Source organism: Nerophis ophidion, linkage group LG01 (assembly GCF_033978795.1).
Source record: "Nerophis ophidion isolate RoL-2023_Sa linkage group LG01, RoL_Noph_v1.0, whole genome shotgun sequence".
NCBI lineage: Eukaryota > Metazoa > Chordata > Actinopteri > Syngnathiformes > Syngnathidae > Nerophis > Nerophis ophidion.
In genome coordinates, this window is record NC_084611.1 from 4,911,278 (window position 1) to 4,935,959 (window position 24,682).

Below are 24,682 nucleotides of genomic sequence, written 5' to 3' on the forward strand. Positions count from 1 at the left end.
CTCACATGTGTCAAACTCGAGGCCCGGGGGCCACATCTGGACCGCCACATTAGTCTTTGTGGCTCGCGATTGCCTGGAATGAATGAGCATCGACTTTATTTCATCTTTATTGATTAACGTATCTAAATTTTGACAGAAAAAAAGCATCAAGGCATGCAAATGCAGCTCTTAACTCAATATTACTTGATATAACAAGCTACAGTAGGAAAGCAGCTTGAAGATGGTCTGTAAAACATCATCTAAGCAACATTTTCACCAAAGAACCAGCATCACATGTTATGTAGACCTCAGGTAAGTATTTTAAATGTAAAAAAAAAATCATAAAATGATAGCCTTAAAGCGCCTTATAATCCGGTGCGCCTTTTGTATGAAAACAGACCTGACTAGACCCGCTCATTAGCAGTGCGCCTTTTAATCCGGTGTGCCCTATGGTCCGGAAAATACGGTAAGTCTGAAAGTTTACTCGACTCCCTCGTTTTGGGGGAACTTTGACAGTTTATTAAAAATCCTGCAGCTTCATTTGCTGCCGCCTTCCTCACCAGCACACTTGTGTTTCCTCAGCTGGTACTTGTAGGAGAATCTTTCGTCGCACACGCTGCAACTCAACACTTTCTCAGGGGCGGGCTTCCTGATGTACACCACCAGCGGTATTTGCTCGCCAAAGCTTTTGTCGCAGCTGGAGCAGGGACACGATTTCCCGCCGGCGTGCGTTCTCATGTGCGCTTTCAAATGCTGACTCTGCATGAAGCCTTTGTCGCACACGGAGCATATGAACGGTTTTTCCCCTGTGTGCGTTCTCATGTGTATTTTCAAATACTGGTTCTTAGTGTAGCGTTTGCCGCAAACTGAGCAAATGAATGGTTTCTCTCCGGTGTGCATTCTCACGTGGGTGTTCAGGTCGCCACGGTGATTGAACGTTTTGCCACAGTGAGGGCATTTCAAGTGTGTGTTGTCAGTGTGACTTGTCTTATCAGCTTTAGAGTCTTCATCATCAGTGTCAAGAGAGAGTGACTTTGTGTCCCCACTATCTGATAGTGGAGCTAAGAGCTTGTCTGATTGTGGTCCTCCACAGTGGTCTCCATCAGCTTCTGTCGTCATGTGTTGTGTTGAGCTGCTGCTTGGAGAATCCGCCTCCCTTTCACCTTTGACCTCATCATCTTCACTCTTCACTATGACGCCAGTCAATGGCATCTTGGTGACCTCTACCTCCTCCAGTCCTTCAGGATGCTCTCCATCTTGACCGATGCCGTGTTCCTCCATTTCATCTTTAATGGTGGGGGGCTGAGGTTCTTCACAGACGTCTGCAGGACACAAAAGGCAAACACGAGCTTTAGAAAAAGTCCAGCTTTGCTCAGTCACATGATTTATGGTCCTGCACCAGCATTTGTTCTCATAATGTGTCTAAAAACCCCATCAGTCAACATGCTGACCATCATGTCATAACCATAGCATACATCAGGGAATAACTGAAGCTAGGTGTATATATATATATATATATATATATATATATATATATATATATATATATATATATATATATATATATATATATATATATATTAGGGATGCACCGATTAATCGGTAATCGAATATATTCGGCCGAATATGGCAAAAAAAGCCACATTCGGCCTTCGGTGGAATGAGTTAAAAACAAGGCCGAATAGTGGCGTGTGACGCAATTTTTTGACGCGGTGACGCAATCAACCAACGTGCAGTGACGTTGGGATATGTTGTGTACCTGTATAAGTGTATGAGGTTACAATGTTGTGTACCTGTATAAGTGTATGAGGTTACAAGCACACACTTATTGAGATTTAGTGGGGCCTCTGTTTACATTATTAGCCTGTTGTGTAGGCTACCTGTATAAGTGTCTGAGGTTGCAAGCACACACTTAATTGAGATTTACTTGAGCCTTCTGTTTACATTATTAGCATATCTACTGTGGCTAAGCAGACTTTTGCCAAAAGGACAATAATTCATTTGTTGTGGGTTTATCCACAACAAATGAATTCATTTTTTTTTTGGAATGCATGTTTTGTTTGAAGGCCTAATATAAAGGAAAAACGTTGTGCTTTTTTTGAAAAGCAAAGGCTACTGGAATATTTAAAAAATGTCAATATTCAATAAAAAATTATTTTATTTGAAAAACATGTCAAAATATTTTTCTAGGCTATTTATGCAATATAAAAAAAATTGTGAAAAACTGCATTCATTATTCGGTATTCGGCTTTCGGCCAAGCGTTTAAATTTTATTCGGCTTCGGCCACAAATTTTCATTTCGGTGCATCCCTAATATATATATATATATATATATATATTCGGTATATTGCGGGTTTGTCTCTATGCAACATAGAAAATGACTATATGGTGATATTGGAGCATATCTTCTCACGCAGTTGCTTTTAGCTGTGGGCATTACACTACAGGCTCTTCTCACTCTTTCTCGTCTCTCCTTCTCACAGAGACTTAAAACAAGCGCACCTTCTTACATACCTCATGCGTGCAACATCCCATGCCCTCCCCGAGCAGAGAGGTAGCTACATGGGTAACATTAGCTGTGGTGCTAACGGTGCGTTGCGAGTGGTAATACGAGAGAGAGGAGGTGCGAATTTGGTAACAAATGGAGGAAGAATTAATTCCCAAGAAAAACAGCACGGGGTCCATCGTCTGGCGGTGGTTTGGCTTCAAGCGGGAAGACGTCGAACAATTATGCGGCAAAAGCGTTGCTACAAAAAGTAGCAGCACTGCTAGTTTGTAGCATCATTTGAAAAGTCACCCGTTAGAGCAATGCTTAGTAAATCCTTTCAGCAAAAATATGGCAATATGGCGAAATGATCAAGTATGACACATAGAATGGACCTGCTATCCCCGTTTGAATAAGAAAATCTCATTTCGGTAGGCCTTTGATAACTGTTTAATAAATAGAGTTTTGGTCAATTGACTTAGTTGCGGTTTCCCTCTCTGCATGAAAGTTTAAAAGTAGCATATATTAATGCAGTATGAAGAAGAATGTTTGAATGTAGACACATAGAATCATCATACTGCTGTGATTATATGCATCAAGTGTTCATTCAAGGCTAAGGCAAAATATCCACATATATATGGTGTATCGTGACATGGCCTAACAATAACGAGATATTAAAAAAAGGCCATATCACCCAGCCCTAGTTTCCACTACCGCACCGTAAATTGGAGTCCTTAATCTCGTTATATGCAATATTAGGGGTGTGGGAAAAAATCGATTCGAATACGAATCGCGATTCTCACGTTGTATTATTCAGAATCGATTCTTTTTTTTTTTTTAATCATTTTTTGTTTTTTTATCAATCCAACAAAACAATACACAGCAATATCACAACAAAGGAATCCAATTCCAAAACCAAACCTGACCCAGCAACACTCAGAAATGTAATAAAGACACAAACACCACACAGAACAAACCAAAAGTAGTGAAACAAAAATGAATTTTATCAACAACAGTATCAATATTAGTTATCATTTCAGCATAGCAGTGATTAAAAATCCCTCATTGATATTATCATTAGGCATTTATAAAAATAATAAAAAAAGAACAATAGTGTCACAGTGGCTTACACTTGCATGGCATCTCATAAGCTGGACAACACACTGTGTCCAATGTTTTCACAAAGATAAAATAAGTCATATTTTTGGTTCTTTTAATAGTTACAACAAATTTACATTATTGCAATCAGTTGATAAAACATTCTTTTTTAAATCTACTACTCTGCTAGCATGTCAGCAGACTGGGGTAGATCCTGCTGAAATGTATTGAATGAATACAGAATCCTTTTGAATGGGAAAAATATCGTTTTTGAATCGAGAATCGCGTTGAATAGGAAAAAAACGATATATAATCGAATCGCGACCCCAAGAATCGATATTGAATCGAATCGTGGGACAACCAAAGATTCGCAACCCTAGCACACTGATTCTCAAATGGGGATACTTGAAGGTATGCCAAGGGGTACGTGCGATTTTTTAAAATATTCTAAAAATGGCCACAATTAGCACAAATCCTTTATAAATATATACTTCAACAAAATATGAATGCAAGTTCATAAACTGTGAAAAGAAATGCAACAATGCAATATTCAGTGTTGACAGCTAGATTTTTTGTGGACATGTTCCATAAATATTGATGTTAAACATTTCTTTTTTTGTGAAGAAATGTTTAGAATGAAGTTGATGAATCCAGATGGATCTCTATTACAATCCCCAAAGAGGGCTCTTTAAGTTGATGATTACTTCTAAGTGAGATCGTGAGATCGACAGGCGGATCGGTGCGGCGTCTTCAGTAATGCGGACGTTGTACCGATCCGTTGAGGTGAAGAAGGAGCTGAGCCGGAAGGCAAAGCTCTCAATTTACCGGTCGATCTACGTTCCCATCCTCACCTATGGTCATGAGCTTTGGGTCATGACCGAAAGGATAAGATCACGGGTACAAGCGGCCCAAATGAGTTTCCTCCGCCGTGTGGTGGGTCTCTCCCTTAGAGATAGGGTGAGAAGCTCTGCCATCCGGGAGGAACTCAAAGTAAAGCCGCTGCTCCTTCACATGGAGAGGAGCCAGATGAGGTGGTTCGGGCATCTGGTCAGGATGCCACCCGAACGCCTCCCTAGGGAGGTGTTTAGGGCACGTCCAACCGGTAGGAGGCCACGGGGAAGACCCAGGACACGTTGGGAAGACTATGTCTCCCGGCTGGCCTGGGAACGCCTCGGGATCCCCCGGGAAGAGCTGGACGAAGTGGCTGGGGAGAGCGAAGGCTGGGTTTCCCTGCTTAGGCTGTTGCCCCCGCGACCCGACCTCGGATAAGCGGAAGAAGATGGATGGATGGATGGATGGATTTCTTCTAAGTGTAGAAATTTTTATTTATAATTGAATGACTTGTTTATTTTTCAACAAGTTTTTAATTATTTTTATATCTTTTTTTTCCAAATAGTTCAAGAAAGACCACTACAAATGAGCAATATTGTGCACTGTTATACAATGTAATAAATCAGAAACTGATGACATAGTGCTGGATTTTATTTCTTTATCTCTTTTTCCATCCATCCATCCATCATCTTCCGCTTATCCGAGGTCGGGTCGCGGGGGCAGCAGCCTAAGCAGGGAAGCCCAGACTTCCCTATCTCCAGCCTCTTCGTCCAGCTCTTCCCGGGGGATTCCGAGGCGTTCCCAGGCCAGTCGGGAGACATAGTCTTCCCAACGTGTCCTGGGTCTTCCCCGTGGCCTCCTACCGGTTGGACGTGCCCTAAACACCTCCCTAGGGAGGCGTTCGGGTGGCATCCTGACCAGATGCCCGAACCACCTCATCTGGCTCCTCTCCATGTGGAGGAGCAGCGGCTTTACTTTGAGTTCCTCCCGGATGGCAGAGCTTCTCACCCTATCTCTAAGGGAGAGACCCAAACTCATTTGGGCCGCTTGTACCCGTGATCTTATCCTTTCGGTCATGACCCAAAGCTCATGACCATAGGTGAGGATGGGAACGTAGATCGAGCGGTAAATTGAGAGCTTTGCCTTCCGGCTCAGCTCCTTCTTCACCACAACGGATCGATACAACGTCCGCATTACTGAAGATGCCGCACCGATCCGCTTGTCGATCTCACGATCCACTCTTCCCTCACTCGTGAACAAGACTCCTAGGTACTTGAACTCCTCCACTTGGGGCAGGGTCTCCTCCCCAACTCGGAGATGGTACTCCACCCTTTTCCGGGGCGAGAACCATGGACTCGGACTTGGAGGTGCTGATTCTCATTCCGGCCGCTTCACACTCGGCTGCGAACCGATCCAGTGAGAGCTGAAGATCCCGGCCAGATGAAGCCATCAGGACCACATCATCTGCAAAAAGCAGAGACCTAATCCCGTGGCCACCAAACCGGAACCCCTCAACGCCTTTACAGCGCCTAGAAATTCTGTCCATAAAAGTTATGAACAGAATGGGTGACAAAGGACAGTCTTGACGGAGTCCAACCCTCACAGGACACGTGTCCGACTTACTGCCAGCAATGCGGACCAAGCTCTGGCACTGATCCTACAGGGAGCGGACCGCCACAATAAGACAGTCCGATACCCCATACTCTCTGAGCACTCCCCACAGGACTTCCCGAGGGACACGGTCGAATGCCTTCTCCAGGTCCACAAAGCACATGTAGACTGGTTGGACAAACTCCCATGCACCTTCAAGAACCCTGCCCAGAGTATAGAGCTGGTCCACCGTTCCACGACCAGGACGAAACCACACTGTTCCTCCTGAATCCGAGGTTCGACTATCCGGCGTAGCCTCCTCTCCAGTACACCTGAATAAACCTTACCGGGAAGGCTGAGGAGTGTGATCCCACGATAGTTGGAACACACCCTCCGGTCCCCCTTCTTAAAGAGAGGGAACACCACCCCGGTCTGCCAATCCAGAGGTACCGCCCCCGATGTCCACGCGATGCTGCAGAGTCTTGTCAACCAAGACAGCCCCACAGCATCCAGAGCCTTAAGGAACTCCGGGCGGATCTCATCTACCCCGGGGCCTTTTTAACTACCTCAGCAACCTCAGCCCCAGAAATAGGAGAGTCCACCACAGATTCCCCAGGCACTGCTTCCTCATAGGAAGACGTGTTGGTGGGATTGAGGAGGTCTTCGAAGTATTCCCTCCACCTATCCACAACATCCGCAGTCGAAGTCAGCAGAACATCATCCACACCATACACGGTGTTGATAGTGCACTGCTTCCCCTTCCTGAGGCGGCGGATGGTGGTCCAGAATCGCTTCGAAGCCGTCCGGAAGTCGTTTTCCATGGCTTCCCTGAACTCTTCCCATGTCCGAGTTTTTGCCTCAGCGAATCCTCCTGAATCCGTATCTCTTTTTTTCAACCAAAAATGCTTTGCTTTGATTAAGGGGTACTTGAATTAAAAAAATAAAATTCACAGGGTGTACATCACTGGAAAAAGGTTGAGAACCACTGTTCTAGCAAATATAATGACAACAAAGTCCATTCGATTCTATTCTATTCACCCGCAATGCCTTCAGGAATTGCCTCATCTAGTTACAACTAAAAGTCAAATATAAAGTCAGCAAAGACTTGAGAGTAGGAACAAAACACACCTGCGACTTCGGACTTGTTGTAAAAAGCGTCCAGTAGTTGACGCTGGCGCTTGTTCTCCTCTTTTGTGCGAGAAAGTTCCTCCTCGTACTCCGCCAGCGCTCTTTCCAACACGCCGAATATTTATTCAACGGCGACATTCAGCCGCTGATTGACCAACACTTTCAGCATTTGTAGGCGACACATTTTCCCGGGCGATCACAACACAAAGTCCGCGTCACTTTGCTAGCAGCTAACAATGCTAAGCTAACAACAAGCTAGGAGAAGCTTCAAAGTTGACCGAGACGAGTCCGGTTTATCCTGACGTTCTATTGTGTGCTAGAAGAACTAGCACGAAAGATGTTTGCAGACTTAACGACTCTGCCCTGTCACGTCAAACGTGAGTTTATGCGGCCAAAAAGTGTTCCAGGCTGTCAAAAAAAAAGCCACACGATGCTTGTCTTCTTCTTCTTTCGATTTCCGGCAGACAAAAGGCATCGTTGGCATGTTGCTGCTCTCCGCTGGTCTTTAGCGGTATTTCTTCATCAACTCAGGTTGTTGAATACACTTAACAAGTAATATATATAATAACGATCATGCAATAGCATTTATACTTTGCATAAAGAATTGTACTATCATGCAATGACGTCACAAAATAATTTGTTAAAAACAGGCGGATTGATGTGCCCAAAACAACCACAAGATGGCGACAAACGCAGATGATTATTTTCGCCTTGCTATAAAACAATCTCTAATAAGGAACATAAGACGCTTAAAAGTGACACAATCTTATGAATTTGAACCTCAATCAACTTATCTATTTCAAACAACGTGTTTATTTACATGATCAGTGCCGTTGGAGTCATTACTTTTTGAAGCGTGTGAAGGTTTAAAACACAAGTGACGTGTTCCCGTCATGCAATGCGACTTCCACAAACATTGTCAAAATAAGACGCACTGGTACATCACGAATGTCAACTTCCTGTCCAAAAAAAAAAAACTCGTGCAGCGCGGAACAACTAATGAATAAAACAATGTATTAACGTTTTACATATTTATGGACACCTTTTATTTATATATATATATATATGTATATATATATATATATATATATATATGTAGGTGTGGGAAAAATCACAAGACTACTTCATCTCTACAGAACTGTTTCATGAGGGGTTCCCTCAATCATCAGGAGATCTCCTGACAAATGAGGTTCTAACATATTGCAGCGGTTCTCAACCTTTTTGGAGCCAAGGCACATTTTTGTTCATTGAAAAAATGCGGAGGCACATTAAAAATGTAAAGTCGGTAGTTGATATTGACAGTAAAAAGTAATTGTTGCAATTGTTGGATATGACTTTAAAGCATAACCAAGCATGCATCACTATAGCTCTTGTCTCAAAGTAGACAAGACCCCCTGACTTATTTAGTGTCTTGCGCTCTTATTTCGGTGGCTTTTCCTGTTTTGTTGGTAATTTCCTGTGGCAGTTGTGTCAGCTTCAAACACTGATGACATCTATTAAACAAGACGAGAAGTAAAGAATTAAACAGAGACAAAATTAAATTCAGCTCAATTGAAGAGAAATGCGTAGACACTGTACTCTTGTACAGTGTCGTCCCACACTCTGACGAAAGATTGTACGCCTCCTCTTTTATTTGGACTTTCCCTGATTACATGGTAACAGCTGTTTCTAAAGGTAAGGGGGTCGTAAACAGCCACCACCTTTGGTTACAAAACCGTTCAAAAAAAAGGTTCCTAGAGGGGAGTCAGGCCCTGCTTCCTCTCTGCTTTGTAGATCTCAAGTCAAGACAAAATCTTCCTGTGGATTACAAAATATCAAAGAAACAGACTCCCTCATGTCCCTCCCCATCCTACACAGTGGAGTTTTACAAGCCTTTTGCTCGGAGAGATCAAAGACAGCTTTTTGTCCTCTCGCCGGGAATTATCACAAAACAAAGTTTTGTGATAATTTAGATACAATTATTCTGACAAGTTCCATGTCTTCCTTTGAGCACCATTCCCCGCACCTGCTTTGTTTTCACAATCAAGACTATTCCAGTAGTGCGGACGCTATCCTTCTTTGTGGGGAAATTTTTGATCGTCATGTCATGTCCGGATGTACTTTGTGGACGCCGTCTGCTCCACACGCTGTAAGTCTTTGCTGTCGTCCAGCTTTCTATTTTGGTTTACTTTGTAGCCAGTTCAGTTTTAGTTTCATTTTCCATAGCCATCCCTAAGCTTCAATGCCTTTTTTTAGGGGCACTCGCCTTTTTTTATTTTTTTGGTTTAATCATTAGATACATTTACATAGCAATTAGCTACCTGCTGCCACCTGGAAGAGTATTACAGGGTTACTCTGCCGAGTTCTAGACAGCACCGACACTCAACAACAACACATTATTTGCAGACTATAATTACTGGTTTGCAAAAAATTTTTTTAACCCAAATCGGAGAAATTAGATCATCTCCCACAGCACACACTGTAAGAAATGACTGTGAAATTTACATAAAACTATTGTAAAATCACTACAGGAACGTATTGTAAATGCAAGAATATATATTTTTTGTTCAAATTACAGTGAACTTTTATAAACTATCATCATCATCATTTTATTTTATTCCTTTCATGAAAATGCATATTTACAAGCCATGTACAATTGACACTTTCATTGTTTTTTTTTGTTTCTTATACATTTCCATGATCAGAAAGGAGCAGATGGAAGAATAATACTCTCATATTTAGTTTTTTTTTTTTACCATTTAAGAATTAAATAAAAATAACTCAATTGTTTAACTACTTGACCTAAGTATATTATTATTTATCAGAATATTTTACTTTTTTCTCAGTAAGTGCTGATTATTTTGCTGTTTTTTTATTTTTAGTATTCTTTTTTTAGCATTTAAGGATAAAATAAAAATAACCCGATTGTTTAACTACTTGACCTAAGTATATTATTATTTATTAGAATATTTTAGCTTTTTCTCAATACGTGCTGATTATTTCTCTCTTTTTTTTCCATACATTTTTAGTTTTTTTTTTTTTTTACCATTTAAGAATTAAATAAAAAGAACCCGATTGTTTAACTACTTGACCTAAGTATATCATTATTTATGAGAATATTTCAGCTTTTTCTCAATACGTGCTGATTATTTCACTCTTTTTTCTTACATTTTTAGTATTTTTCTTTACCATTTAAGAATAAAATAAAAAGAACCCAATTTCTTAACTACTTGACCTAAGTATATTATTATTTATTAGAATATTTCATTTTTTTCTCACTAAGTGCTGATTATTTCGCTCTTTTTTTCTCACATTTTAGTTGTTTTTTTTACCGTTTAAGAATAAAACAAAAATATCCCGATTGTTTAACTACTTGACCTAAGTATATTATTATTTATTAGAATATTTCAGCTTTTTTCAATACGTGCTGATTATTTCTCTCTTTTTTTTCATACATTTTTAGTTTTTTTTTTTTTACCATTTAAGAATTAAATAAAAATAACCCGATTGTTTAACTACTTGACCTAAGTATATTATTATTTATGAGAATATTTCAGCTTTTTCTCAATACGTGCTGATTATTTCGTTCATTTTTTCTTACATTTTTAGTTGTTTTTTTTACCATTTAAGAATAAAACAAAAACAACCCGATTGTTTAACTATTGACCCAAGTATATTATTATTTATTAGAATATTTCAGCTTTTTCTCAGTATGTGCTGATTATCTTGTTGTTTTTTTCCTTAAATTTTTTAATATTTTTTTTTACCATTTATGAATGAAATAAAAATAACTCGATTGTTTAACTACTTGACCTAAGTATATTATTATTTATCAGAATATTTTACTTTTTTCTCAGTAAGTGCTGATTATTTAGCTGTTTTTTATTTTTAGTTTACATTTTAGCATTTAAGAATAAAATAAAAAGAACCCGATTGTTTATCTACTTGACCTAAGTATATTATTATTTATTAGAATATTTTAGCTTTTTCTCAATACGTGCTGATTATTTCGCTGTTTTTTCCCACAAATTTTCAGCATTATTTTTTATTACCATTTAAGAATAAAATAAAAAGAATCCGATTGTTTTTCTACTTGACCTAAGTATATTATTATTTATCAGAATATTTTAGCTTTTTCTCAATACGTGCTGATTATTTCTCTCTTTTTTTCATACATTTTTAGTTTTTGTTTTTTTTACCATTTAAGAATTAAATAAAAAGAACCCGATTGTTTATCTACTTGACCTAAGTATATTATTATTATCAGAATATTTTACTTTTTTCTCAGTAAGAGCTGATTATTTTGCCCTTTTTTTCCTTACATTTTTAGTTTTTTTTTTTTACCATTTTAGAATAAAACAAAAATGACCCGATTGTTTAACTACTTGACCTAAGTATATTATTATTTATTATAATATTTTAGTTTTTTCTCAGTAAGTGCTGATTATTTAGCTGTTTTTTTTAGTATTATTTTTTTAGCATTTAAGAATAAAATAAAGAGAACCCGATTGTTTAACTACTTGACCTAAGTATATTATTATTTATTAGAATATTTTAGTTTTTTCTCAGTAAGTGCTGATTATTTAGCTGTTTTTTTTAGTATTATTTTTTTAGCATTTAAGAATAAAATAAAGAGAACCCGATTGTTTAACTACTTGACCTAAGTATATTATTATTTATTAGAATATTTTAGCTTTTTCTAAATACCTGCTGATTATTTCGCTGTTTTTCCCCCCAAATTTTTGGCATTATTTTTTTTTTTACCATTTAAGAATCAAACAAAAATGACCCGATTGTTTAACTACTTGACCTAAGTATATTATTATTTATTATATTTTAGCTTTTTCTCAGTACGTGCTGATTATTTCGCTCTTTTTTTTCTTTCATTTTTAGTATTTTTTTTACTATTTAAGAATAAAACAAAAATGACCCGATTGTTTAACTACTTGACCTTAGTATATTATTATTTATTAGAATATTTTAGCTTTTTCTCAATACGTGATGATTATTTCGCTGTTTCCCCCCCAAATTTTTAGCATTATTTTTTTTACCATTTAAGAATCAAACAAAAATGACCAGATTGTTTAACTACTTGACCTAAGTATATTATTATTTATTAGAATATTTTAGATTTTTCTCAATACGTGCTGATTATTTCGGTTTTTCCCCCCAAATTTTTGGCATTATTTTTTTTTACCATTTAAGAATCAAACAAAAATGACCCGATTGTTTAACTACTTGACCTAAGTATATTATTATTTATTAGAATATTTGAGCTTTTTCTCAGTACGTGCTGATTATTTCGCTCTTTTTTTTCTTTCATTTTTAGTATTTTTTTTTACTATTTAAGAATAAAACAAAAATGACCCGATCGTTTAACTACTTGACCTTAGTATATTATTAGGGACGGCGTGGCGCAGTGGGAGAGTGGCCGTGCGCAACCCGAGGGTCACTGGTTCAAATCCCACCTAGAACCAACCTCGTCACGTCCGTTGTGTCCTGAGCAAGACACTTCACCCTTGCTCCTGATGGGTGCTGGTTAGCGCCTTGCATGGCAGCTCCCTCCATCAGTGTGTGAATGTGTGAATGTGGAAGTAGTGTCAAAGCGCTTTGAGTACCTTGAAGGTAGAAAAGCGCTATACAAGTACAACCCATTTATTTATCATTTATTAGAATATTTTAGCTTTTTCTCAATACGTGCTGATTATTTCGCTGTTTTTCCCCCAAAATTTTTGGCATTATTTTTTTTTTACCATTTAAGAATCAAACAAAAATGACCCGATTGTTTAACTACTTGACCTAAGTATATTATTATTTATCAGAATATTTGAGCTTTTTCTGAATACGTGCTGATTATTTCGCTGTTTTTCCCCCCAAATTTTTGGCATTTTTTTTTTACCATTTAAGAATCAAACAAAAATGAACCGATTGTTTAACTACTTGACCTAAGTATATTATATTTATTAGACTATTTTAGCTTTTTCTCAGTACGTGCTGATTATTTCGCTCTTTTTTTCTTTCATGTTTAGTATTTTTTTTACTATTTAAGAATAAAACAAAAATGACCCGATTATTTAACTACTTGACCTAAGTATATTATTATTTATTAGAATATTTTAGCTTTTTCTCAATACGTGCTGATTATTTCACTCTTTTTTCTTAAATGTTTATTTTTTTACCATTTACGAATAAAACAAACACAAAAAAACGATTGTTTAACTACTTGACCGAAGTATATTATTATTTATTAGAATATTTGAGCTTTTCCCCTCAGTATGTGCTGACTACCATGTACAGTCAGCATTACATGACTACTCTGGCGCCCTCTGCTGCACCAACACTAGTACTGACTGAGTCATCACTATATCACACAGACTTTATGGGGCCTTCAAACATATTTAATTCATTTAGCTTCTCATTACATAAGATTTGCATGCAATTGCAGCATCAACTACATTCAGAATTTCTCAAAAGTATATTCCAAAAAAGTTGTAGCACAAATATTTAGAAAGAAAACAAATCTTATGTCCCAAAAGATGACAGCACATTGTCATTGCCTCCTCAATCTTATGTTTGTGTCACATGACGGTCCTTAACTCTATATCCAAACAAATGTAAGTGTTGTTGAACATAGACTTACACTCTGTGTGAATGTACATCAATATTCTACAACAATGACATAACACAAACACAATTTCATGATCATTACGTCTGTAATCCAAAAAGGAAGGAGAGGGAAACGTCATCCATGTTGTTTTCAACTTATCAAAGTTGTGCAGCTGTTGTTCTTAGAATCACTCTGACAGAAAAAAAACATTTGCTCTAAGAGACGAAACCCAGAAGGCAAGTTGTGCAACACAATAAATAGCACGCGGAATTAAAACAATCTTCTACATGGTCGGTTTGAGGTTAAGATTTTAGCACTCGAAAAGTTTGACTCGTGCTGAGACACGCAGGGAAAAAAATAATCCTTCAGTTGTCAGGTTTGTGCTAAAAGATCTTCCAATCATGAAAATGTAATGTGAGAAGTCAGCTAAAAAGTGTTGATGTGTTGAGTGTGTGACATCAGATTCACTCATGTGCCTTTTTATGTACCATCAGTTTTTTCGGAGAGACTCTTTTACTGCAAACTTATCTGTTTTATTATGTGTTGCACCATTTTTCTGGTTACAAACTGTGAAACTAAAGTGCCATCCATCCATCCATTTTCTACCGCTTATTCCCTTTCGGGGTCGCGGGGGGCGCTGGCGCCTATCTCAGCTACAATCGGGCAGAAGGCGGGGTACACCCTGGACAAGTCGCCACCTCATCGCAGGGCCAACACAGATAGACAGACAACATTCACACACTAGGGACCATTTAGTGTTGCCAATCAACCTATCCCCAGGTGCATGTCTTTGGAGGTGGGAGGGGCCTATCCCCAGGTGCATGTCTTTGGAGGTGGGAGGGGCCTATCCCGGGGTGCATGTCTTTGGAGGTGGGAGGGGCCTATCCCCAGGTGCATGTCTTTGGAAGTGGGAGGAAGCCGGAGTACCCGGAGGAAACCCACGCATTCACGGGGAGAACATGCCAACTCCACACAGAAAGATCCCGAGCCTGGATTTGAACCCAGGACTGCAGGACCTTCGTATTGTGAGGCAGACGCACTAACCCCTCTGCCACCGTGAAGCCCAGACAAAATGCTATTTTGATTAAAGCTTTTAACACAAACAGCTGAATATTTTTTCCCCCTTGTGTCTTTCTTACACCACACTTGCATGCTATTTTCTACACTGTCTGGGAAAAAAAGGTCTACCGCAAACTCAACAATTAATCGTTTTTTCTCTCGTGTGTGTTTTGGCGTGTCCCATCAAGCAGGACTTGATGGAAAAGCCTTTACCGCAAACAGAACAAACAAATGGTTTTTCTCCGGTGTGCGTCCTCATGTGGCCAGTCAAACCGCTCCTGCGAGAAAAGTTTCTCCCGCAAATCGAACACTTGTATGGTTTTTCCCCTGTGTGGATTCTCGTGTGTTCAGTCAAATGGCCCCGTTGAGAAAAGCGCTTACCGCAGACGGAACAACTGAAGGGTTTTTCTCCAGTGTGTTTCATGATGTGTCGAGTCAAACCCAGCCTGGAAAAAAAAGGTTTGCTGCAAACTGAACAATGAAATGGATTTTCTCCAGCGTGCATCGTCATGTGTCTTTTCAGATAGGTCTTCAGCGAAAATCTTTTACCGCAAACTTGACAACTGAATGTTTTTTCGCCTGTGTGTGTTCCCGCGTGCTCAGCCAAATGGCTCTTTCGGGCAAATTTTTTGCCACAAACTGAGCAGCTTAAACCTTTTTTACCTCTCTTCTTTTCAGAATATTCAGAGTGTTTGTTGTCAGCGCGAGTCTTCATATCACCTTCACAGTCTGTATCGCTGCTCAAAGTTACTTCCACCTCGTCTCCAGCCTCACTATCTGATAGTGGAGCTAAGAGGTTGCCTGGTTGTGGTTTCTCTTCATCATCTTCAGTCTTCACAGAAACGACAGTCAGTGGCAACTTGGTGGGATCAGCTTCTTGCGTCCCGAGAAGACACTCTCCCTTCGGAGTGATCCGGAGTTCCTCCTCTTCTCCTTTAGGATGGTGGGGCTGGGAGGCCTCCTTCTTCAAAGTGGAACTCTCCCCGTGCGACTGAGGGTGAAGTTCGTCCAAATGATCAATCTTCTGCTGGACGTCTGTAGGACACAAACGCACTTTAGCTCAGACATGATCCATGAGATGTTTCTCCTTGATCTTGCTCCACACTTTCTTCTATGTAGCCGCTCCTCCCCACAGCGTTAGAACTTCAGCCATAGAAAGTTGCAGTTTACACACAGAAGAAAAGAGATAATGAGAGGTTTCCCCTTGATCATATCAAGGCATGCATCAACACAAACATGTCAAAGCCTGGACTGTGAGGTTTGTTTTCCCGGAAGGCAATGGAAAGTTGGCGCGGGCAAGGCGTGAAGGTAAAGACATCATTTATTTTAACAGTAACAAATGACAAAAAAAAGGGAAGCAAACAAAAGGCGCGCACAATGGCGGAGAACAAACTTGACTAATGAAAACAAAAGACTAGCACAAAGGCAATTAACTATGAAGACGAAACAAAAACACTGAAGCATGAACTATGATAAACAGGAATCTCCTGGGTAGCAGAGGTAGTATGGATGGATAGATGGATAGGATAATGTCACCAGGACGAACAACAGAAACAGACCGGCTTAAATAGCAGTGACATTATCGTTGTGGTGAAGAAGGAGCTGAGCCGGAAGGCAAAGCTCTCAATTTACCAGTCGATCTACGTTCCCATCCTCACCTATGGTCATGAGCTTTGGGTCATAAATGATAAAATGATAAATGGGTTGTACTTGTATAGCGCTTTTCTACCTTCAAGGTAATCAAAGCGCTTTGACACTACTTCCACATTCACACACACATTCACACACTGATGGAGGGAGCTGCCATGCAAGGCGCCAACCAGCACCCATCAGGAGCAAGGGTGAAGTGTCTTGCTCAGGACACAACGGACGTGACGAGGTTGGTACTAAGTGGGAATTGAACCAGGGACGCTTGGGTTCCGCACGGCCACTCCCCCCACTGCGCCACGAAAGGATAAGATCACGGGTACAAGCGGCCCAAATGAGTTTCCAGGTCTCTCCCTTAGAGATAGGGTGAGAAGCTCTGCCATCCGGGAGGAACTCAAAGTAAAGCCGCTGCTCCTCCACATGGAGAGGAGCCAGATGAGGTGGTTCAGGCATCTGGTCAGGATGCCACCCGAACGCCTCCCTAGGGAGGTGTTTAGGGCACGTCCAACCGGTAGGAGGCCACGGGGAAGACCCAGGACACGTTGGGAAGACTATGTCTCCCGGCTGGCCTGGGAACGCCTCGGGATCCCCCGGGAAGAGCTAGACGAAGTGGCTGGGGAGAGGGAAGTCTGGGTTTCTCTGCTTAGGCTGTTGCCCCCGCGACCCGACCTCGGATAAGCGGAAGAAGATGGATGGATGGATGGATGGACATTATCAGTGAAAACAGGTGTGCGACTCGACAGGTGAAAACTAATGGGTTGCTATGGTGACAAAACAAACAAAAGTGCACAAAGAGTCCAAAAACAAGACCGAACATGACTAAAACAAAACATGATCACACAGACATGACAAAAAAATATTAAGGAGTCGGTCGTTTGGGTCGCTAAGGTGATGCGAAGCAAACCACGACGATGTACAATTTATGTATAGCTCGGTTGGTAAACCGGCCGTGCCAGCAACTTAAGGGTTCCAGGTTCGATCCCCGCTTCTGGCATCCTAGTCACTGACGTTGTGTCCTTGGGCAAGACATTTTACCCACATGCTCCCAGTGCCACCCACACTGCTTTCAATGTCACTTAGATATTGGCTTTCACTAGAGAAAAGCGCTATATAAATATAATTCACTTCACTTTGCCAAAAAGCGGTGAAGTTGTCATGTTGTGTAAATGGTAAATAAAAAGAGAATACAATGATTTGTAAAACCTTTTCAACTTATATTCAGTTGAATAGACTGCAAAGTCAAGATATTTCATGTTCACACTGAGAAACTTATCTTTTTTTTGCAAATAATCATGAACTTAGAATTTAATGGCAGCAGCACATTACAAAAAAGTTGGCACAGGGGCATTTTTACCAATGTGTTACATGGCCTTTTCTTTTAACAACACTCAGTAAAGGTTCAGGAACTGAGGAGACACATTTTTGAAGTGGAATTATTTCCCATTCTTGCATGATGTACAGCTTAAGTTGTTCAACAGTCCGGGGTCTCACTATTTTTACTATGAAGCCACACTGTTGTAACACGTGGCTGGGGATTGTCATGCTGAAATAAGCAGGGGCGTCCATGATAGCTTAACATACGTTGCTCCAAAAGCTGTATGTATCTTTCTGTCATAATGTGGACTATGGGTTGGTGGTTTTCCCGAGATGCAAGTAAACTTGGACCGGACATGGCGTTAAGGTTATGACATCTTTATTTTAACACTAATAAAAGGAATAAACAAAAGGCGTGCACAAGGGCAGAAGTACAACACTTGGCTATTAAAGGGAACATTATCAGCAGACCTATGTAAGCGTCAATATATACCTTGATGGTGCAGAAAAAAGACCATCTATTTTTTTAACCGATTTCCGAACTCTAAATGGGTGAATTTTGGCAAATTAAACGCCTTTCTGTTTATCGAGCTGGAGGCGATGACGTCAGAATGTGACGTCGCCGAGGTAACACACCCACCATTTTCATTTTCAACACATTACAAACACCGGGTCTCAGCTCTGTTATTTTCCGTTTTTTTGAGTATTTTTTGGAACCTTGGAGACATCATGCCTCGTGGGTGTGTTGTCGGAGGGTGTAACAACACTAACAGGGAGGGATTCAAGTTGCACCACTGGCCCCAAGATGCCAAAGTGTCTGCCGCCAGACCCCCATTGAATGTGCCAGAGTGTCTCCACATTTGACCGGCGATGCTAAGACAGACATGGCACAGAGATGTATGGATAACCTGCAGATGCATTTGCAACGATAGTCAACGAAATCACAAAGGTGAGTTTTGTTGATGTTGACTGCCAGCTAATCGATGCTAACATGCTACGCTAATCGATGCTAACATGCTATTTACCGGCGGTGCTAAAGCAGACATGGCACAGAGATGTATGGATAACCTGCAGATGCATTTGCAACTATATTACGTTTCCTCCCACCCACATTTAATGCGAAACAAACACTTACCAATCGACGGATTTAAGTTGCTCCAGTGTCAAAAGATGCGAAAGTCCTGATCGTTTGGTCCGCACATTTTACCGGCGATGCTAACGCAGCTATTCGGCCATGCTATGGCTATGAATAGCGTCAATAGCTATTCGCTCAATAGCTTCAGTTTCTTCTTCAATATTTTCATACTCCAACCATCTGTTTCAATACATGCGTAATCTGTTGAATCGCTTAAGTCGCTGAAATCCGAGTTTGAATCCGAGCTAATGTCGCTATATCTTGCTGTGGTATTCCCATTGTTTGTTTACATTGGCAGCACTGTGTGACGTCACAGGGAAATGGCCAGTGTCTTCGCAGAGAGACGAAAATAAGGCACTTTAAAGCTTTATTTAGGGATATTCCGAGACCGGTAAAATTTGGAAAAAAACTTCAAAAAATACAACAAGCCACTGGGAACTGATTTTTATTGTTTTTAAACCTTTTGAAATTGTGATAATGTTCCCCTTTAAGGATTAGGAGTGACAGATTGTTTGGTAAAGGTAAAGCATGTTTTATATCAAGGGTCACCAATGCGGTGCCCGCGGGCACCAGGTCGCCCGTGAGGACCAGATGAGTCGCCCGCTGGCCTGTTCTAAAAATAGCTCAAATAGCAGCTGTGGAGAGGCGGAGCCGACAGTCAGACTGAGAGGCAGGGCACGCTGGAGCCCGGCGCAAGATGGCGGCGATGGCGAGCGAGCGGCGAGGCGGGGCGTAACGGGAGCGACGCCACAAACAATCAGGTGTGTGGATCGCGCATCTGTGCACAATTAACATATCTCCTCTCGCTGTATATAAGGTTACAAGGAGGAGAGAACGGGGCCGGTGATGGTGCGGAGCGAGAAAAACACATACAATGACGGAGACAAGAAGAGGCGGACTGAAGTACGTGCTGCTGAAAAGCAGACAGCGGAGCGAGCAGCAGAGAAGAGACGGGAGACGCAACGGAAGAGCGACCTGACTGCAGACAAGCCTGTGTGGGAAAATAAAGCAAGTCAAACCTGCTCAAATTCATGTCCTTCCTTGGTGGTCCATGGAACCCGCAAGACGACGGCGTGAGTCCGTCACAGCAGCATTTAACAGTGAGCTGCCTCTATTTTTATTGTATTTATTTACTAGCAAGCTGGTCTCGCTTTGCTCGACATTTTTAATTCTACGAGAGACAAAACTCAAATAGAATTTGAAAATCCAAGAAAATATTTTAAAGACTTGATCTTCACTTTTTTACATAAATTAATTTATTTTTTTACTTTGCTTTTTATAACTTTTATTTTTTTAGAGAAAAAATACAACCTTAAAAATTATTTTAGGATTTTTAAACACATATACCTTTTTACCTTTTAAATTCCTTACTCTTCTTTCCTAACAATTTAAATCAATGTTCAAGTATTTTTTTTTTTTATTGTAAAGAATAATGAATACATTTTAATTTAATTCTTCATTTTAGCTTCTGTTTTTTCAACAAAGAATATTTGTGAAATATTTCTTCAAACTTGTTATGATTAAAATTAAAAAAAAGATATTCTGGCAAATCTTGAAAATCTGTAGAATCAAATTTAAATCTTATTTCAAAGTCTTTTGAATTTCTTTTGAAATTTGTTCTGGAAAATCTAGAAGAAATAATGATTTTTATTTCTTAGAAGTATAGCTTGGTCCATTTTTTTTTTACATATTCTTAGAAGGTTGAGATTGGATTTCAACCTATTTAAAACATATCATCAAAAATATGTATTTATTGTGAGAAATCATTAAGATGATCAGTGTTTCCACAAAGATAAATATAATTAATTATTAATAATACATCTGCCGTTTCTTTTCTTTTTCTCCTATGTCCCACTCTCCCTTGTGGAGGGGGTCCGGTCCGATCCGGTGGCCATGTACTGCTCGCCTGTGTATCGGCTGGGGACATCTCTGCGCTGCTGATCTGCCTCCGCTTGGGATGGTTTCCTGCTGGCTCCGCTGTGAACGGGACTCTCGCTGCTGTGTTGGATCCGCTTTGGACTGGACTCTCGCGACTGTGTTGGATCCATTATGGATTGAACTTTCACAGTATCATGTTAGACCCGCTCGACATTCATTGCTTTCCTCCTCTCCAAGGTTCTCATAGTCATCATTGTCACCGACGTCCCACTGGGTGTGAGTTTTCTTTGCCCTTATGTGGGCCTACCGAGGATGTCGTAGTGGTTTGTGCAGCCCTTTGAGACACTAGAGATTTAGGGCTGTATAAGTAAACATTGATTGATTGAAACATTGAATAACATAGAGTTCAAGGTAAATTGAGCAAATTGGCTATTTCTGGCAATTTATTTAAGTGTGTATCAAACTGGTAGCCCTTCGCATTAATCAGTACCCAAGAAGTAGCTCTTGGTTTCAAAAAAGGTGGTGACCCCTGCTCTATATGTTAGTTATTTGAATGACTCTTAAATAATATGTTAGGTTAACTGTGTTGGATCCATTATGGATTGAACTTTCACAGTATCATGTTAGACCCGCTCGACATCCATTGCTTTCCTCCTCTCCAAGGTTCTCATAGTCATCATTGTCACCGACGTCCCACTGGGTGTGAGTTTTTCCTTGCCCTTATGTGGGCCTACCGAGGATGTCGTAGTGGTTTGTGCAGCCCTTTGAGACACTAGTGATTTAGGGCTATATAAGTAAACATTGATTGATTGAAACATTGAATAACATAGAGTTAAAGGTAAATTGAGCAAATTGGCTATTTCTGGCAATTTATTTAAGTGTGTATCAAACTGGTAGCCCTTCGCATTAATCAGTACCCAAGAAGTAGCTCTTGCTTTCAAAAAGGTTGGTGACCCCTGTTCTATATGTTAGTTATTTGAATGACTCTTAAATAATATGTTAGGTTAACTGTGTTGGATCCATTATGGATTGAACTTTCACAGTATCATGTTAGACCCGCTCGACATCCATTACTTTCCTCCTCTCCAAGGTTCTCATAGTCATCATTGTCACCGACATCCCACTGGGTGTGAGTTTTTCCTTGCCCTTATGTGGGCCTACCGAGGATGTCGTAGTGGTTTGTGCAGCCCTTTGAGACACTAGTGATTTAGGGCTATATAAGTAAACATTGATTGATTGATTGATTGAACATAGCAGGCACCTTCTCTTAAAACTCATCTGTATACTCTAGCCTTTAAATAGACCTCCTTTTTAGACCAGTTGATCTGCCGCTTCTTTTCTTTCTCCTATGTCCCCCCCTCCCTTGTGGAGGGGGTCCGGTCCGATGACCATGGATGAAGTACTGGCTGTCCAGAGTCGAGACCCAGGATGGACCGCTCGTCGGGACCCAGGATGGACCGCTCGCCTGTATCGGTTGGGGACATCTCTACGCTGCTGATCCGCTTGAGATGGTTTCCTGTTGACGGGACTCTCGCTGCTGTCTTGGATCCGCTTTGAACTGAACTCTCGCGGCTGTGTTGGAGCCACTATGGATTGAACTTTCACAGTATCATGTTAGACCCGCTCGACATCCATTGCTTTCGGTCCCCTAGAGGGGGGGGGGGGTTGCCCACATCTGAGGTCCTCTCCAAGGTTTCTCATAGTCAGCATTGTCACTGGCGTCCCACTGGATGTGAATTCTCCCTGCCCACTGGGTGTGAGTTTTCCTTGCCCTTTTGTGGGTTCTTCCGAGGATGTTGTAGTCGTAATGATTTGTGCAGTCCTTTGAGACATTTGTGATTTGGGGCTATATAAATAAACATTGATTGATTGATTGATTCTCAGTTGGTTATTTAAACCTCATATAATGTACACTTATTCCGCCTGTTGTTCACTATTCTTTATTTATTTTAAATGGCCTTTCAAATATCTATTCTTTGCGTTGGATTTTATCAAATAAATTTCCCCCAAAAATGTGATTTATACTCCAGTGCGACTTATATATGTTTTTTTTCCTTCTTTATTGTGCATTTTCGGCAGGTGCGACTTATACAGTACGTTTAAATAAGAAATTATAATTATTTCAATTTATATTGGTAACTTTATGAGCTGTGACACTTGTGGAGAACTTCCCAATATGAAAAGTTGCCAGTAATGAAATGATTCTTGTTGTTTCTTACCTGCAGTCCTCAGCAGGTTGATGTAGACATGTGGTCCAGTCTTCTCTTCACACACTGCACATCTCTTACTCTTCTCCAAATCATGGTTTTCTTTACACAATTGCTTCTTTTGCTCTTCCACTTTCTTCGTTTGACTTTTGCATTCTTTCATCTCCTCTGATGTGAACTCCACTGCCTTCTTCAAGCTCAGGATCGCTGCGGTGATTCGATCGAATTGTTTGAAAAATTCAAAAAATTTCTCATCCACGCTCTTTCCAAGGCTTAAAATAGCCTCCAAAATGACGCCGTTGGAAACTTCAACTCGCTCATCTTTGTCTGCAGATTCTCTTTCACTTTCTCTTTGACATGACGTCGCCATTTTAGCATAGCAGTAGTCGTCCATCTTCTATCACGTCTTCAATCTTCACTTCAGGTCACACTCCGCCGCTTCAAGCTCAACTTTTGTTTCGAGAGTTTTAGACGAGGCGAATCTCTGCGAGTCTAAAAGAGCTAAAAGATCACAAAAGTGAAACTTCTTTAGCGAGCTGCAGCTACTCAGTCCGCCATCTTGGTCGCCCGCAAATCTTATTTGATCCCTTTGCGCATGCGCCAAAGGTCAGCCACTTCCGTTTCCTATTTGACGGGAGTAGTCGGATTTTCAAAATATAGCCGTGTCAACATGTTGCTTTTAAACAAGCACTTCGCAAAAGTGAATCATCATTCATTCGAGTTTTGTTGAGTAAAACAAATAAATAAAATTAAATAAATATATATATATGTAACCGGTGGTCTTTTCCTCTGCGTTGTGTGTTGTTTATGAAGACGAACGACATCATGGGTTTCTTCCACTACACTTTACTGATAACACAGAATACAATTGTCTTTAAAAACTTTGTGCCATCGTCGAGCCCCTACATAAATATAATAATGAACAAGAAATTAATTAAAGTTCTTAACAAGACAATATATTTTCTGTCGTCGCATGGACGCCCACCTCTCCCGTTATCGTAGACGAAAAGGGAAGTTGGAGGGCGTGTCCAACGCATATAAAAAGACAGGTGTCACAGTAATTACTGCAGTAGGAGGGACAACGAGACAATGGTTCCACATTGACAAAACATCAAACGATATTCAGGAATTTACATGTAACTTACATCCATCCATCCATCCATTTTCTACCGCTTATTCCCTTTCGGGGTCGCGGGGGGCGCTGGCGCCTATCTCAGCTACAATCGGGCGGAAGGCAGGGTACACCCTGGACAAGTCGCCACCTCATCGCAGGGCCAACACAGATAGACAGACAACATTCACACTCACATTCACACACTAGGGCCAATTTAGTGTTGCCAATCAACCTATCCCCAGGTGCATGTCTTTGGAGGTGGGAGGAAGCCGGAGTACCCGGAGGGAACCCACGCATTCACGGGGAGAACATGCAAACTCCACACAGAAAGATCCCGAGCCTGGATTTGAACCCAGGACTGCAGGAACCTCGTATTGTGAGGCAGACGCACTAACCCCTCTGCCACCGTGAAGCCTGTAACTTACATATTTTGTGTAATTATAACAATAATAAAACATTAGAAAATACATTATTTACAAGACGTAATTGACCCTGTTACACTTATATATATATATATACATAAAATATATATACACACACATATATATATATATATATATATATATATATATATATATATATATATATATATATATATATATATATATATATATATATATATATATATATA

At 40.3% G+C, this 24,682-nt stretch overlaps 1 protein-coding gene across 2 annotated transcripts; it reads right to left on the reverse strand.

The window, feature by feature from the left end:
* Positions 1-91: 91 nt before the first annotated feature.
* On the reverse strand, positions 92-23,572 carry LOC133549511 (zinc finger protein 771-like). Of its 2 annotated transcripts, none has more exons than XM_061895010.1 (2): positions 22,950-23,572; positions 92-1,301 (listed from the first exon to the last, which is right to left on the reverse strand). In XM_061895010.1, the coding sequence occupies exons 1-2, from the start codon at positions 23,329-23,331 to the stop codon at positions 517-519; spliced, it is 1,167 nt and encodes a 388-aa protein (XP_061750994.1). In that variant the 5' UTR covers positions 23,332-23,572; the 3' UTR covers positions 92-516. The 2 variants fall into 2 exon arrangements, with proteins under 2 accessions (XP_061750994.1, XP_061750984.1); XM_061895000.1 differs by lacking the exon at positions 92-1,301 and adding an exon at positions 13,467-15,791 and having other exon boundaries at positions 22,950-23,565.
* Between the last annotated feature and the right edge of the window lie 1,110 nt (positions 23,573-24,682).